At 38.6% G+C, this 17,345-nt stretch overlaps 2 protein-coding genes across 2 annotated transcripts in view; both read left to right on the top strand.

Annotated features, from left to right (window-relative positions):
* plcd3a (phospholipase C, delta 3a) overlaps nt 1–5,696 on the top strand; it is a 34,070-nt gene extending 28,374 nt beyond the window's left edge. The window contains exon 15 of the mRNA XM_084128184.1: nt 4,337–5,696. Within this exon, the coding sequence (XP_083984310.1) occupies nt 4,337–4,467 (131 nt within the window). The 3' untranslated portion in view covers nt 4,468–5,696. The remainder of the gene's footprint in view (nt 1–4,336) is intronic.
* Nucleotides 5,697–5,978: 282 nt separating this feature from the next.
* nmt1a (N-myristoyltransferase 1a) lies at nt 5,979–17,230 on the top strand. The gene is made up of 12 exons (XM_084128093.1): nt 5,979–6,106; nt 8,415–8,517; nt 10,241–10,385; nt 10,538–10,656; nt 10,775–10,866; nt 11,029–11,145; nt 11,234–11,404; nt 12,683–12,791; nt 12,875–13,045; nt 13,201–13,368; nt 14,799–14,936; nt 15,779–17,230. Exons 1-12 carry the CDS (start codon nt 5,997–5,999, stop codon nt 15,797–15,799), a joined length of 1,464 nt encoding a protein of 487 aa, XP_083984219.1. The 5' UTR covers nt 5,979–5,996; the 3' UTR covers nt 15,800–17,230.
* The last annotated feature ends 115 nt before the right edge of the window (nt 17,231–17,345 follow it).

Genomic DNA, 17,345 nt, shown 5'->3' with positions numbered 1-17,345 from the left:
TTTACTCACCTGTTCATAATTACATCATTATCTATAGGGCACAGCTGATTGGTTCCTGCCGTATCAGTAGCCAATGAGCTCGCTGCTCAACCTTCAAATACTTGGTTAGCATTTGTCTTAGCAGTGCAGCGCACTTTCAGAAACCCTCCACCTTCCCCAGCTCCACCTGTATAGATCTGCTACGGGTAATTCATGTACACTATATTGTACAGCAGCAGCATGTCTTTCATGTTCACAGCAGCCTGTTGTGTATGTATGGGCAGTAGCAATTCCCGAACGTACTTGCTCTGCAGCAATAACCAATAACAGCACCAGCGTAGCAGATCTATTCCGCCAAGACCAAACATACAACATTGTCATACCCATTACCATGCCAATCACTCCGAGAGTTGTCATGACAGAACTGTTTATATTTTATATTTTCCAACACTAACTGTCCTTCAAACGTTTAGGGTCAGTACGATTTTTTGAATACTTTTGTCCAGCAAGGACACATTAAATTGATCAAAAATGACAGTAAAGTCAATTATAAAGTTACAAAATAAGTTATATTTCAAGCAGATGCTGTTCTTTTGAATCTTTGAATTTTATTTATCACGGTTTCCACCAAAATATTAAGCAAGCACAACTGTTTTCAACATTTATAATAATAAGAAATGTTTCTTAACCCTTATGTGCTGTTGGGGATGTTTTCATCCACTATGGGGTATTTTCTAGTCTAAATTTGGCCATAACTTTCTCTGTGTTTCAGCAAATGGAATGATTTTTGGTGACAAATCTTATTTTGATACATATTTTGGGAAAATGCTTTGAAATTTTTCAAAAACTCAACAGTACACTGTGGGCAAATTTACTACCCTTTCGTTATGTTTGTGGCTGAAAACAGCCACTACTTTAAACTGCTGTAAAAATATATCAGATAAATATTTTTTTCAAATTTTTTTGCATAAATCTATTAATCAACCTCCGTCCTGCTCAAAAATACTAAATGTGTAAAAAAAAATCAGGATTTTAACTCTTTAATTGCCAAATTCGTAAATGATGTCACTGATTTGGGAAAAAACACACACAAAATGACTCATTTTCAATATAAAATGTGATTGTGGACTGGATTTTTTTTTACCTTTTATCACAGTCTTGGACATGTCAAAGATTAGAAACAACATTAGTTTTGATGCATTGTTAGTTTTTGTGCAGCATCAGATTTTAACTTTTTCTCCCTCATTTACTGTTCGTGGCTGTTTTTGCCCCATTGACTTCCATTATAACCACATTTTTTGATTGCAAAGTCATGACACCATATAATTATGCATTTTTGATTGTTGGTGGTTTTCCATGTTGGGAAGAGGTACAATTTGTAATTTTTACTGTTGATAACCAGGTGGCACCATTAACCCTTTAGATAGGCCTGTGCAAAAAAAAGCTTAGTTTCTGGCTTTTACATGGAGTTATATGAAGTGTATATGGAGTATAATAGCATAATAAAGTGTGTGTGTGTGTGTGTGTGTGTGTGTGTGTGTGTGTGTGTGTGTGTGTGTGTGTGTGTACTCACCTTGATGCGTCTGAGAAAATCAAAATATGCACCTCAGCTCTCAGAACTACATGGAGTAAACAAAAACAAAGTAAGTGTATTTATGCATCTGCTGCCTTTTGATGGTGAGAAATGCAGACTAAACAAATACAAAGCAAGTGGATTTAAACACTTGCATGCAAGCCTACTGGTCATTTGATGGTGAGAAGAGCAGCAAGCAACATGAGAAAGGGCTTGACTTGTAGTGAAGTTTCAGAGATGATTATGCAGCCTGACCCCTCCAGCGAGCTGCACGATGTATCGTCTTCTCCCTCTGACACCACAGACTCAGGAGAGTCAGATCCTGCTTTGGATGTGGCACCCTCATCATCCTCTCTAGCTTCCACTGAAGGCAAGGAGGATTCGGAGGATCCTGGATCTGGGTGGATTGGGAGAAATGGCGAAGTGTGGTTTTCCACCAACGCGGAGACAACTCCCTTTCTTCAGCCTGCCAACTCCCGTGACTCCAGGGCCGACGTGCTATGCCATCGCAAGCGTCCAGAACATGGATTCTGTGTTCAATCTGTCTTTTACGGAGTAAAAATAGGAGGGGAAGGCGATGATCCCACAGGCAACGTGTGGACTCCCCTCTGGACCTGTAGACGCCAGCCAAAATCAGTAGCCCCCATGTAGGCACGGAGATCTGTGGAGTCCACCCCGTTTCTCATTGTGCGGCGCCCATGGAGGTTGGTCATGCTGACAATGAGGTCAATCATCTCCTCAGTAAAAAAACGAATCCGTTGAACACAGAATTCATGTTCTAGATCCTTGCGATGGCATAGCGCGTCGGCCCTGGAGTCACGCCTCTGACAGGCTGAAGAAAGGGAGTTGACTGAAAACCACACTTCGCCATTTCTCCCAATCCACCCAGATCCAGGATCCTCCGAATCCTCCTCGTCTTCAGTGGAAGCTAGAGAGGATGATGAGGGTGCCACATCCAAATCAGGATCTGACTCTCCTGAGTCTGTGGTGTCAGAGGGAGAAGACGATACATCGTGCAGCTCGCTGGAGGGGTCAGGCTGCATAATCATCTCTGAAACTTCACTACAAGTCAAGCCCTTTCTCATGTTGCTTGCTGCTCTTCTCACCATCAAATGACCAGCAGGCTTGCATGCAAGTGTTTAAATCCACTTGCTTTGTATTTGTTTAGTCTGCATTTCTCACCATCAAAAGGCAGCAGATGCATAAATACACTTACTTTGTTTTTGTTTACTCCATGTAGTTCTGAGAGCTGAGGTGCATATTTTGATTTTCTCAGACGCATCAAGGTGAGTACACACACACACACACACACACACACACACACACACACACGCACACACACACACACACACACACACACACACACACACACACACACACACACACACACACACACACACACTTTATTATGCTATTATACTCCATATACACTCCATGTAAAAGCCAGAAACTAAGCTTTTTTTTTGCACAGGCCTATCTAAAGGGTTAATGGTGCCACCTGGTTATCAACAGTAAAAATTACAAATTTTACCTCTTCCCAACAGGGAAAACCACCAACAATCAAAAATGCATGATTATATGGTGTCATGGCTTTGCAATCAAAAAATGTGGTTATAATGGAAGTCAATGGGGCAAAAACAGCCACAAACAGTAAATGAGGGAGAAAAAGTTAAAATCTGATGCTGCACAAAAACTAACAATGCATCAAAACTAATGTTGTTTCTAATCTTTGACATGTCCAAGACTGTGATAAAAGGTAAAAAAAAATCCAGTCCACAATCACATTTTATATTGAAAATTAGTCATTTTGTGTTTTTTTCCCCCAAATCAGTGACATCATTTACGAATTTGGCAATTAAAGAGTTAAAATCCTGATTTTTTTTTAAACATTTAGTATTTTTGAGCAGGACTGAGGCTGATTAATAGATTTATGCAAAAAAATTTGAAACAAATATTTATCTGATACATTTTTACAGCAGTTTAAAGTAGTGGCTGTTTTCAGCCACAAACATAACGAAAGGTTGTAAATTTAAACGATGCACAAGGGTTAAGCAGCGTATCATCATATCAGAATGATTTCTGAAGGATCATGTGACACTGGAGACTGGAGTAATGATGCCGAAAATTCAGCCTTGCCATTACATTACATTTTCAAATATATTCAAATAGAAAACAGTCATTTTAAATTGTAATAATATTTACAATATTACTGCTACTCAAATAATATTTGCTAAATAGCTAAATATTACTGACCCTAATATTTACCCTAGTTAATGCTAACTACTGACTAACTTTTAAACAGTATTGAAAATAAACAATTAAAAATGCTTCTAGGTAAACTACTGTATTAGCCTATATAAAATTGGTCAGAACACAAGACTGGAAACATCTAACATGAATCTTTATCAAGGATATAAGGATATAATAAAGAGTCAATCAACCTTTTTCCTTCAAAACAGCTCTAGTCGTTTTTGGAATGTTGTTGTTCAAGTCTCTGTGAGTGGGATTTGTGCCATTCCTGAAGAAGAATAGTTTCCGGATCACTGAGAGAACAGCTAGAAGGAAATCTGCGTCTTAGCCTGTGGCCTAGAGCATGTAATGTTTAAAAAATGTCTAGATCTGAAGTTCAAGAAGGTTCTGAAATGCATTTAAATGAATCCTGATGTTCATGAAACTTTGACTTTGATTGGTACACATGACTTTGAACACCTGCTTGTGACGCTGCTTTTATTTTAGACTATTTTTTTCACATATTTTATTGAAGTGTTTTGTGTTATTCTCCAGGTTATCGTCATGTTCACCTGCTAAAAGCAGACGGCTCCAGTCTGTCTCCTGCCACCCTCTTCATCCATGTCAAGGTGGTACGGCGGGGAGTTCCTATTAAAAACGTTTCTGAACGGAAAGGCAAAGCCTGATGCTTCTGTCATACAGTTGTTCCTAGAAATACTGAAGGAAAAGCCACTGAGCCGAGCTCTTGAGGTGCTGTGACTCTTCAGAATGAGACCACCTGAAAAAAACACGTGACACTGGACATATATTGACAAACTGTGCAACAATCTGAAGAAAATCAGTGTAGACCTGCATTTGGCTTTTTTTCTATTGTTAATCTGTGGTGTCAGAGCGTGTTATGGCCATGTTATGGTGGAAGCTAAATATGCTTAAGTAAGTATTGTTAGAAGTTACAAGTCAGTGTTGTTTATATAGTCTGTTTCCATGGAGACAGAATTCTATTGAGTCTGAGCCTTGAATTTAGAATATTTAACACATTTTATAATTATTTAATATTTTAATTGAATTTAAGCTAGTCTTGAGATTCTGGACAAGAATTGTATGTGCATGTAGACATCAATTATCTGTCTTTAATTGTTTTAATGTTTGAATATTGTAATTGTGTTGGTGGTTTTGATATGCTGAATACTGACAAGATAAAGAAAGCATAGGAAAAAAAAAAAACATATTGAAAGGATACAGAAAGCATAGCAAGTATATGGACTGTTTAGTAAGGTTCATGACTGATTAAGTTTTTATGCAAGTATATTTTAATTGATTTTAACATTATCAGCGTTCCAATTGGGTAATTCTGAGAAATAATATATCTAAACTACATTTTTAAAATAACTATGACTAATGATGAAATCTGTGTTTAACATAATGTCTGAGACAGAAGATTTTATCGATTTTTTTAAATTTAATCTATTTATTAATATTTTATTAAAGCTAAAAGCAAGCATTGTAAATGCTCAGTGTCCTAAGATGTCCAAATTTAGACAAATTACACTTCTTGACCAGCAACTTTGCTGAAGGTGCAGGCAACTATAACACTTGCCCCTATATACTTCATTTTATGGCTAAGATTGATAAATCATTGAGTTAAAGAGTTTCCAAAGGTCTGTGTTTTGCACTAGGCTATGATAATCTATTTTATATATAATAATATAATATCAACTACTTCTTTACAAACGTGTTTTAATTGTAGATTTTCTGTTTCACAGTAGAAAACTACCATCCCTTGATCTGAATGTCTAACTTGTTGTTTATACAGTACTGTAGCCTATGTGTATGTGTGTGTATGCATATTTTTATTAGGTTGTACTCGAATAGATTATCAGTATTTAAATAAATTAATATTAATATTTCTCTAGCTAATTGTAGCTAATTATTGTGTGTTTAGATAGACATACAGGTAGATAGATAGATAGATAGATAGATAGATAGATAGATAGATAGACAGACAGACAGACAGACAGACAGACAGACAGACAGACAGACAGATAGATAGATAGATAGATAGATAGATAGATAGATAGATAGATAGATAGATAGATAGATAGATAGATAGACTCGAAATGAAAGAACTACAGAGCCCATCGGCCATTGCGACAGTCCACCAATGGTTTTGCGGGGTGTGAGAGCGCAGGGCGAGATCCTCACTTCCTGGTTAAAGATGGCGGATGAGAATGAGACAGCACCGCAGCTGGAGAAAGAAACTGAGGTAGAAGATGATCATGGACATTGCAGCAACTGTGAAAATGAAGAGCATCACTCTGATGATGGGTGAGCGTGCATGCATTTTATTGTTAGCTCGTAAAAGTATAATACTCTTCCTCACGGCCCTAAAAGACAGGGCCCTTGTTCGGCTAGGCTGGGGCACGCTAACAGCATATCAGCCCGCCCTGTGGTCCTACGCCATTGGTTCACGGCCTTGATTGACGCACGGAACTCTAAAACGATTGGCTTAGACGCCGTCAATCAAACAAAAGGACGGTTCCATATGGACAGTTCTCTAGGATCATTGGCATTTTTGTGCGAGGCGTTTAACAGCTTCACCATAATTCATAGTATGGTAAAAATGAATAAGCTATCACGTTTAAACTCGCTATTTCATATGCTGTTTAATAAATCATAAACTGACAAATATTTATAAATCACCACCAAAAACAGCTTTCAAACCTTCTCATGTGGCCTTTGTGGCCACTAGGTTGAAAGTAATTTGGATTTGCTGTCACTAAACGATGGCTTGTCGTGATCTAGTTAGCTTGACTGCTGCTAGTTGCAAGTGAAGCATCATTAAAGGGTTTTTTTATTACCTTGCTCGCTATTTGCAGTCTCTCTCAGTCGTTTTCCCCGATGGAGTTTCACTTTCAGTACCAAAGAGCTAATCTGTTCACTGAAATATAGTTAATAATAAAGCCCCACTAACCAGCTTCTTATCCACTATTATGTTCCTCAAGGTCACGTACAGAGACCGACTCGAATGTATTAGGCAACAGAGAGTGAAATATTGCACTTTGTTATCATAAAGAAGTAATTGTGCCGCCTGTCATGTTGCCCCTCGTGCAATTGATGCCGGTTTTCTTCCGTTATGAAAATAATACGTAAATAAATACTTCCATAAATATTTTTGTTTCATTTATTCGTGTCCAACTGTCATGTGATATGTTGGATAGATTTATTTTCTATTAATCTGGAAAATGTTTAACAGACAATGCAGAATAATTTACATTTAAAAAGCTAACTTGGGCATTTTTTCCTGGCTGTTCGCAGTATTTTCTTATTTATAGAGTGATAAAAAACCTTTAATATGTCAAACAACCATTGAACCTGGTTTTATTCAATGAATTCTGTTCTGCCAATGTATGACATTTAGTGAGTATTTAATTCAATTATGCCTCATTTGCATATTTAAACATAACAATTGATAAAACTTGTAATACAAAATTGACTGTTTTAAATGTATTATGATGAATTAACTATGGAAGTATTATGATATCTAAAACATATTTTAAAACTACTCTACAATTGTCCGTTATGTTATGAGGACATCCTATAATGCAGCTTGCTTAAATCTATTGAAGTAATACACAGATAAAGAATGGAAGCCCTAGTCTAGTGGATAGATGGGGATGGATGGCTGTCAAAGCAATAGTCACAGAGGTGCTTGTTCATCCATCAGTCTTTGTCGTATAGCCCACCACCCCTCGAACACACAAAAACATGCTTTTTCTGCAGGTCATGTGATAGACCATCTGTCCCCCATTAACAAATGTAGCTCAGCGCTGTCACCTCTCTCCCTCTGTGGACATTAATAGGATTAGCTGTACGTCTCTCTGTAAGTCGCCCCATTCCATCTCGACTACTGGTGTGGGTCTTGACTCTTGTGCCTGTGTAGGTCAGGCATGAGGTGAATTTCATGAGGTGACATTAGTTATTTGTTTCAGTATGTCCAGTTTTATCTTTTATTTTATTTTTTTAAGCTCAGATTCTGCTTGATCTTTTTCACACACATGCTACCAGCGTGTATATTTGTCACCATACTATCAACTGAAATAAATAGTTTCATTAAAGGGATAGTTCACCCAAAAATTTAATTCTGTCATCATTTCTTCACCCTCATGTCATTCCAAACCTGTATGAGTTTCTTTCTTCTGCGGAACACAAAAGACAATATTTTGAAAAATGTTGGAAACTGAATGATTTTGTTGTCTATTGACTTCCATTGAATATACAAAGCAACACTGAAACATTCTTCACAATGTCGTCTTTTATGTTCCACAGAAGAAAAAATAACTCGTAAAGGTTTAGAACGAGTTTGGGTGAACTATCCCTATATCTCTGGGAAACTCTAGACCACTTCTCTTTGTTCTGTGAAAATTCTTGTTTATATGTTAGAAATGTCCAAATAAAATCCAGCCTATAAGTATTGTTGTACTCTAACGAGAGGTTGTCATCGTGAAATACTGCTGAATGCATCAGGAGCAGTGATGCATCCATTCCTTTCACCTGCATCAGCTGTAGTTAGTGCTGAGTAGACACGATCTCTCATTATATCTGCCCATGTCAACTGAGCTCATATGACCCGCAGGGAGAAGGGTGACACAGGTGCCAAGAAGAAGAAAAAGAAACAGAAGAAAAAGAACAAGGACAAGGCTGGAGGAAAAGATGTAGCACAGGATCCGCTGGCCAAAGTGAGTGTGTTTGTATGACTCTGTGTGTTTAACAAGATTATTAAAATTTTTCATCTCAAACTCCCTTAAAGTCAAACTTTTAAAAACACTAATCATTTAATCACACTGCTAAATGTAATCTAAAGCAATTATCATAGTGGTTGTCCATTTTTTTGGCAACAACTACTACTTTGGCGATTTAAAAAATTCATAAAGAGACTAAGACCGTAAAACTAATTCATGTGAATTGAGCAGTTTAGTCCAAATTATCTGATACAATCGCTTTATGTGATGAAGGGATCTAATTTAGGGTTTTTATTCACATATAAATATTGATCAGCGTACAGATAGAGAAGCTCAACTGTACTATCTTGATGTGCGAGAACAAACCTCATTGGTTCTTGCTGAAGCTCAAACGTGCTGCGTAACTTGAGAATGAACCTCATTGGTTCTTGTCGAAGCTCAAACATGCTGCGTAACTCGAGAATGAACCTCATTGGTTCTTGCTGAAGCTCAAACATGCTGCGTAACTCGAGAATGAACCTCATTGGTTCTTGCTGAAGCTCAAACGCGCTGTGTAACACGAGAATGAACCTCATTGGTTCTTGTCGAAGCTCAAACATGCTGCGTAACTAGAGAATGAGCCTCATTGGTTCTTGTCGAAGCTCAAACATGCTGCGTAACTCGAGAATGAACCTCATTGGTTCTTGCTGAAGCTCAAACGCGCTGTGTAACACGAGAATGAACCTCATTGGTTCTTGTCGAAGCTCAAACATGCTGCGTAACTAGAGAATGAGCCTCATTGGTTCTTGCTGAAGCTCAAACGTGCTGCGTAACTCGAGAATGAACCTCATTGGTTCTTGCTGAAGCTCAAACGTGCTGCGTAACTCGAGAATGAACCTCATTGGTTCTTGTCGAAGCTCAAACGTGCTGCGTAACTCGAGAATGAACCTCATTGGTTCTTGCTGAAGCTCAAACGTGCTGCGTAACTCGAGAATGAACCTCATTGGTTCTTGTCGAAGCTCAAACGTGCTGCGTAACTCGAGAATGAACCTCATTGGTTCTTGTCGAAGCTCAAACATGCTGCGTAACACACAAGAATGAACCTCATTGGTTCTTGCTGAAGCTCAAACGAAAGTCTTACAGGTTTGAAACAATGTGTAAATGATGACAGAATTTTCATTTTTGGGTGAACTAACTAATAAATAAAACTGAACGACATATACTAAACAACTGAGGATCACGCACGACTTTCACGTAATTCCGAACACAACAAACTAATGTAGAAACACTCGCCTTGCTTGGAAACGCATGAGAAATCAAAATTGCTCAAAATATCAGGTTTGATACCCTCAGTCTGAACATCATACTTAGTGTACAAGAACTGTCCAGACTGCAAATCGGGGCAAACGTCATGAAGTGTATTTCAGCCTTTATCTGCCAGAAATGTAATATTGGTGCGTCACTACTTTAGTATAGGAACAAATGTTTTCTTTACAAGCACTGTCCCAACTGCTTGGTCTATATGTGTAGTTATATTTGTAATAATATTTGTAATATTTTGATTTAGACCCATATATCAGTGCAGGAAATGCCTTAAATACCATGGTGTTCTTTGAAGTACCTTTGGTTACTTTCTAAATACCATTGTGTTCATTACCATCATCTGATAATATCACTGCACCATGGTACAGCCAAAGTACTTTTGCAAGCATTTGAGGAATTATTTCTGTCTCTTCCTCAGGTAAACTCCCTCCCTGCTGATAAGTTACAGGAGATCCAGAAGGCCATTGAGCTGTTCTCAGTGGGACAAGGTCCAGCTAAAACCATGGAGGAGGCCACACGTCGCAGTTATCAGTTCTGGGACACTCAGCCTGTTCCTAAACTTGGTATTGATCATTTGTGCAATTGTACTCACAGTAGTTTCATTATTATACTTGTTCCTTGGTCTAACGTCAGTTTTTTTCTTTCTAGTAGTGTACATTTTCACTCATGACTTGTGGCACAGTGTATTCTGAGTCTGTCATTTGTTTGTTTGTAGGAGAGACTGTGACGTCACATGGCTGGATTGAGCCAGATAAAGATAACATACGAGAGGAACCGTACAGCCTACCGCAGGGCTTCAGCTGGGACGCTCTCGATTTGGGAAATGCTGCCGTGGTACAACACTCAAACCATTACATTTATCCCTCGAATTCTTATACATACAAATATACACCTGGAAACCACTCGTCTAAAGCTCTTTTCCATTTCTTTTTTTCTCTCTGTCTCTCTGAAGCTGAAAGAGTTGTACACTCTCCTCAACGAGAACTACGTGGAGGATGATGACAACATGTTTCGTTTCGATTACTCTCCTGAATTTCTGCTTTGGTAAGAATGATTGGCTTGAAAAATGACAGATGGGTTATGAGAAACTTGATCTCAATTTTTTTTGTCTTTTATTTGAAAGGCTATCTATCTCTTTTTTTTTTTTTTGTCTAAAAGTCATGTGATATCTGTCCTCAGTTTTTCTGTACTGTGTTTTTGTCCCAGGGCTCTGCGTCCTCCAGGCTGGTTGCCTCAGTGGCATTGTGGAGTGAGAGTGAACTCTAATCAAAAGCTAGTTGGTTTCATCAGTGCCATTCCAGCCAACATCCGCATCTACGACATGTAAGCAGTCATAAGTGTATCTACTGTAAATAATGGTTTAAATGCAATAAATTCAATTGACCCATATCTGCTCTTTGATCCCCCCCAGAGAGAAGAAGATGGTGGAGATTAACTTTCTGTGTGTGCATAAGAAACTTCGTTCGAAACGAGTGGCTCCGGTACTCATCAGGGAGATCACAAGACGGGTCAATCTGGAGGGAATCTTTCAGGCTGTGTACACCGCAGGTGTGGTGCTACCCAAACCTGTGGGCACCTGCAGGTAAGACACACATCTGCCCTCTCGTAATACGCGTGCACAGGTGCCTCTGTGCAGAGTGGAGAGTGCCATTAGATAGGCTGTTGAGCAGCAGATATTGCTAGCCATTAACTCTTTCCTCTGATTCAAAAAAATACCTTCCTCCAGGTGGTGCATAGGTTCTCAAATATGCCTTATTGTACCACAATCAGAATTCTGTGTATTGCGTCAATGGAGAAATTTGGACTCTAAAAGTAGATCTTTTTTGAGGGTCAGTAAGGGTCAGTTTTTTAGTTGTTTTTTTTTTTTGAGAGAGAAAAAATAACTTTTAATCAATTTAAATGCATCCTGGCTGAATAAAATTGACAGTCAAGACATTTATAATGATACAAAATATTTCAAAGAAATGCTCCTCTTTTGAACTTTCTAGTAATCAAATAATTCAGAAAAAAATTATCACGGCTTCCAAGTTCCAATTCTGACTAATAACTAACTATTAAGTATGAATTTTGTCTCAGTAAACTCCTAATTACTGCTTTTTAACAGTTAGTAAGGTAGTTGTTAGTTTAGGTATTGGGTTGGATTAAGTCCTGGAGGGCCACAGCCCTGCATAGTTTAGCTTCAACCCTAATTAAACACACCTGATCAGCTAATCAAGTCCTTCAGGCTGATTTGAAAACTGCAGGTGTGTGTGTGTTGAAGCAGGGTTGGAACAAAACTCTGTAGGGCTGTGGCCCTCCAGGAACTGAGTTTGACACCTGTGGATTAAGGGATATAGAATATGGTCATGCAGAATAAGACATTATTATGTGCTTTATAAGTACTAATAAACACCCAATATCCTAGTAATATGCATGCTAACAAGTAACTAGGTAATATAGTGAGAATTGGACCCTAAACTAAAGTGTTACCCATATTAGAATGGGTTGAGTAATGATGCTGAAAATTCAGCTTTGCATCACAGGAATTAATTAGATTTAAAAATAGTTATTTTAAATTGTAATTATTATTTTACAATTTTACAGCTATACAGTAGTTTTGATTAAATAAATGCAGCATAAGAGACTTCTTTCAAAAACATAAAAAAATCTTACTGACCCCAGACTTTTGAACGGAAGTCTACGTGCCAAAGTTCTCGTAAAAATGGCAATCTCAAAATGCGAAGAAGTAAATCAAGGAATGATTCAAACAACACTGCCATTTGTGTGCTACTATTAGTTGCTGCTGTAAATTTAACAAATTTTAATACCATTTTTTTAACCCCCTGTTTTGTACTAATTGCCTTGCTTATTTGTGTGGTAGATATTGGCACCGGTCTTTGAACCCACGAAAGCTGATTGAGGTGAAGTTCTCTCACCTGAGTCGGAACATGACTATGCAACGCACAATGAAGCTCTACCGACTGCCAGAGGTGTGTGCCATCTTCTTTCCTGGGTGATGTCTGGGAGGTTTCCTCTTTTCCATTTTCTCTTATTGCGTGTCTCTCTCCTATAGGCTCCTAAGACTTCAGGCCTGAAGCCGATGACTGTAAAGGACGTCCCAGCGGTTCACCGCCTGCTGAATGAGTACCTGAGTCAGTTCAACCTGGTCCCCGTCATGAGCCCTGAGGAGGTCCAACACTGGCTGCTTCCTCAGGAGAACATCATCGACACCTATATAGTGGAGGTATTGACACCAAGAATTCATGCCATGTATAATCCTAGAGGTATCACTCATGAAAGTATTTCTAACATACAAAAATAAGAGTGGGTAATCAGCGTATTTCTAAGAAATATATTTGGCATGTGAACAGCTGGTCCTTTATATCAACTGTGTTGTAGAGTTCAGATGGGAAGGTGACTGACATCCTGAGTTTCTACACTCTGCCGTCCACCATCATGAACCATCCTGTGCATCGCAGTCTGAAGGCAGCGTACTCTTTCTATAATGTACACACCACAACCACCCTGCTGGACCTGATGGGAGACGCTCTCATCCTCGCCAAGTCGGTCAGTCACTGAAAGTGTGTGTGTGAGAGAGAGAGAGAGAGAGTTAGGGCTGCAACTAACGATTATTTTGAAAAAAGATTAATCTGTCGATTGTGTTTTTGATTAATCCAATTAAAACTCACATATTTTATTTCCCAAAAAGAATCCTGCCCGATGTTGTCCTCCAAACAGTGTGCAAACTGAAGGTTATGAAAACAAATCTAGAGCGCATCTATGCAGGGCTGTGTTATACATTATAAAACTTGGTGGATGTTTTCCCTGAACCGGTGTAATTAATCGATAATCAAATCATTTTAATTGGAGATACGAGATTTATGACTTGGGAGCAGGGAGTTACGAGATTACGCTGTCATTGATAAGAACGATACGGACACAGACGTCGCTGCTGCCAACAGTGTTCATCAAAGTCGGTGGTCGTGTTGAGCCTTTTGACAAGAGAAGAGGCTTCAATAGTTAACCAAAGCTAACGACTGTGGTTACATACATCTTCCTGAACTCCATTTTAAAGGTTTAAGAGTTATAAGTGATGCAAAACAAAAAACGATGAGCTGACTAGGCTGTCTAATAGGCGGAAATTAGCCTAATCTGCACGCAAACTTACCTTCGTGGCTCACAGGCTTCCTTCCGCACCGAAGCATTACAGCTATCAATTTTTAACAAAACAGGCCTACTCAAATGGATCTAACCTAACTATTTTCACTCGTTATTGTCTAAAAAACAGACCGAGTTATCCAAAGATAGGCTTAATTGGCGCCAGTAGACAGACCTATTTCTCCCATAAATAAAAACCTTGCTACTTTTACATGCACAGTGCCAACTGTCAGTAAAATAATAATAAAAACAATAATTTAATGCTAGTATCCAAAACATTTAATTCAATTCAAGTAACGTTATAATATTAGATACATTTTAAAACTTCCATGCACATGTATAATAAGCCTAGTAATAATAAGCCTAGTAATAAGTCGATATTTAAAATACATCAGTAACTGATATCATAGTTTAACACAGATAAAATCATAGTTGAGGCTTGCTTTACGTGTTGCTCGACGAGGATTTCTTAATCATTGCGACTTTCGATCTTGAGGAGACAAAATGCCAAAAAACAAAAAAATGACAAAAAAAGTGAAGAAGAGGTGGAGTTACGAGGATTCTCAGACAGTTGAAGTGTCCAATGGAGTTAAGAGATTTGCTCTCAAGCCATTTTCAACACTTTAGATTGGTTAATAATTTGTAAAAATAACAGACCCACGTGGGGAATGACCAATAGCATCGATTTGTGAAAAAATATGAAATTGACAAAATTTGGACAATTTCCGTCCGACAGCGACGATATGCAGCAGTATGAAATGTATCATTTGCAGGCACAACTGGAGCATTAAACTATCAGCAGATTTATTAAAGCTTTTCTCGCGTCATTCCCCCTGCAGAAAGGATTTGATGTCTTTAATGCACTGGACCTAATGGAGAACAAGACGTTTTTGGAGAAGCTCAAGTTTGGCATTGGAGATGGAAACCTGCAGTATTACCTCTACAATTGGAAATGTCCCAGCATGGGTTCAGAAAAGGTACAAGTTTTCAGATGTCAGTCCAGAGTTTTTCTCAATGAAAATAATTTTTCTTTATATAAATCAGAGTCAAGCTGAAGTTACATCAATTGGCCACTAGGTGGCCATAGTACTTCACAGCCTGTCTCCCAAAACACCTAGATGTCACTTTCTATGGTTTTCTATTTAACTTTAATGTTTTTTATATTTATATTCACGCACACACTCACTGGCCTCTATTAGGTACACTCTGCTAGTATTGGGTTCAACCCCCTTTTGCTTTCAGAACTGCCTCGATTCTTTGTGGCATAGATTCAACAAGGTGCAGGTCTTCTTCTGCTGTAAGCCTCTCTGCTTCAAGGTTTAACGTGTTGTGTGTTCAGAGATGAGTTACTGTTGCCTTTCTATCAGCTCAAACCAGTCCGGCCATTCTCCTCTGCCCTCTGGCATCAACCAGGCATTTTCTCCCACAGAACTTGCCCCTCACTGGATATTTTCTCTTATTTGGACCATTCTCTGTGAACCCTAGGCCTAGAGATGGTTGAACTTTTGTGTGAAAATCCCAATATATCAGCAGTTTCTGAAATACTCAGACCAGCCCGTCTGGCACCAACAACCATGCCATGTTCGAAAGTCACTTAAATCACCTTTCTTCCGCAGATCGTCTTGACCATGCCTACTTTCCTAAATTAATTGTTGCCATGTGATTGGCTGACTAGATATTTGCATTAATGAGCAGTTGAACAGTGGCCTTGTGTGTGTAACTATGCATATATTTACATGTGTGTGTGTGTGTGTGTGTGATGTGTAAAAATTCCTAAAGATCAATACTGGGCTATATAATTATTATTCATTTTTTGTAGGTGGGTTTGGTTCTGCAGTGACCCATTTCACCATCCATGACCTCGGTCTCGCATGACAGCGAGGCTGATTGATGACATCACGCACTGACCACCTGACAGATGCTACCAGTGGACTTCCTGATTCAGGAAGGAGAATTCACCGCCCATTTTTAAGTTTGAACTTTGACCTTTTGGACCTGCACTACTGCTGCCAGACTGAGAAGATTTTCTTCTCTTTCCTCTTTTTTGTTTTTTCTCTCTCTCTCCCTTTCCCTCACTTATCTTCTTATTCTCTCTCTGCGCATGGACCTAAAGCCATTGTAGTTACCATCATCAGAGATGAGGAACCTTAATCTGTTATGATTGTTAACAAAGGTGCACACACACACACACGCTGATATGTAATTACAATGCTCATGATGAACCCAGATGCATAAGTGTCACGTTACTCGCATCGGTAGATTCAACTCATTCAGTATAAAGTGATTTTACTCTCCCAATCCAATGGGAGGTGCTTTTTTGCAAAAAAAAACAAAAAAAAAACAGGATGAAAATTTTCATTTCCTCAGTGTTTTAGAAAAGAACATGCAACAATCAAAGACACATGAAAGTTCCTAGAAAAAAAAAAACAGCCAATGAGATAATAAAAATCCCGAGTGGACATGACAAGGGCTGCTGTCAATGATTTTCCTGTGGTCATTCTCTCCTTCGCACATCATAAACTCTTTTGCCATGGAAGCCTCGTCTCTACTTTCTTTTGACAAACGTTGACCAACTGATGGATGCGGTACACAGCGAGTGAGATCTTTTTGTCTTGGTTTTGCTTTATTGCTTTTAATCTGTTCTCTCTAATCAGTTTATTGCTTATTTGTCTCTAACTGCCTGTGATCCTCTTTCACGGTTTTGCCAACAGAGAAGCACCAGTGTAAATAAACAAGGAAGCAATGAGAAATACCATATTAGATCCACAATTTGACAGTGGTTGGGACTACATTGTACACCTGGCAGATCACAGGGGGGGAGGGGGGTCATTATAAATTAGCAATAATGATGGTGTTTTTGAGGAAACCGTTTCGATGCGGAAACTGAGACGCGTTAAACATGGAATGTGGTGATTTGTGTCTTGGATGATAGATTATGCCTGCTCATAAAGTTTTACAGCTCTAAAAGTATTGGAGAATATCCTTATTGTGGTGTAAGCAAATGCCCTAACTCTTATTTATCACATGATCTGTCCAACACATAGATGGATGTATCAAAGCAGTACAACCTTATGAGTAACTGGCAGTATCTACTTAAAATTGTGGTTTTGAACACAGTATGGGTAATTCGAGGAAGCGGGTTGTGGAAAATACAATGGAAGCAACTGAAAACGGGTCTTTAGGTTTTTATGATGGAGTGAAAGACATCAACATGTATTATTATGAATTTTCTTTTTTTTTGTGCTAAATAAAAAGTAGCAGCTGCTGTGAACGGTTGGGTTTGTGGTATGTTATTTCAGAGTTTGTGGCCTGTGATCGATTGATCTCACATGTTTTCACTCATGGTAGATCAGAATAAACATCATTTCTGCATTCTATAAATACAG

Source organism: Abramis brama, assembly GCF_963993115.1.
Source record: "Abramis brama genome assembly, chromosome: 1".
Taxonomy (NCBI): Eukaryota; Metazoa; Chordata; class Actinopteri; order Cypriniformes; family Leuciscidae; genus Abramis; species Abramis brama.
The sequence above is the reverse complement of the archived record's forward strand: the minus strand, read 5'-3'. Positions and strand labels throughout refer to the sequence as shown.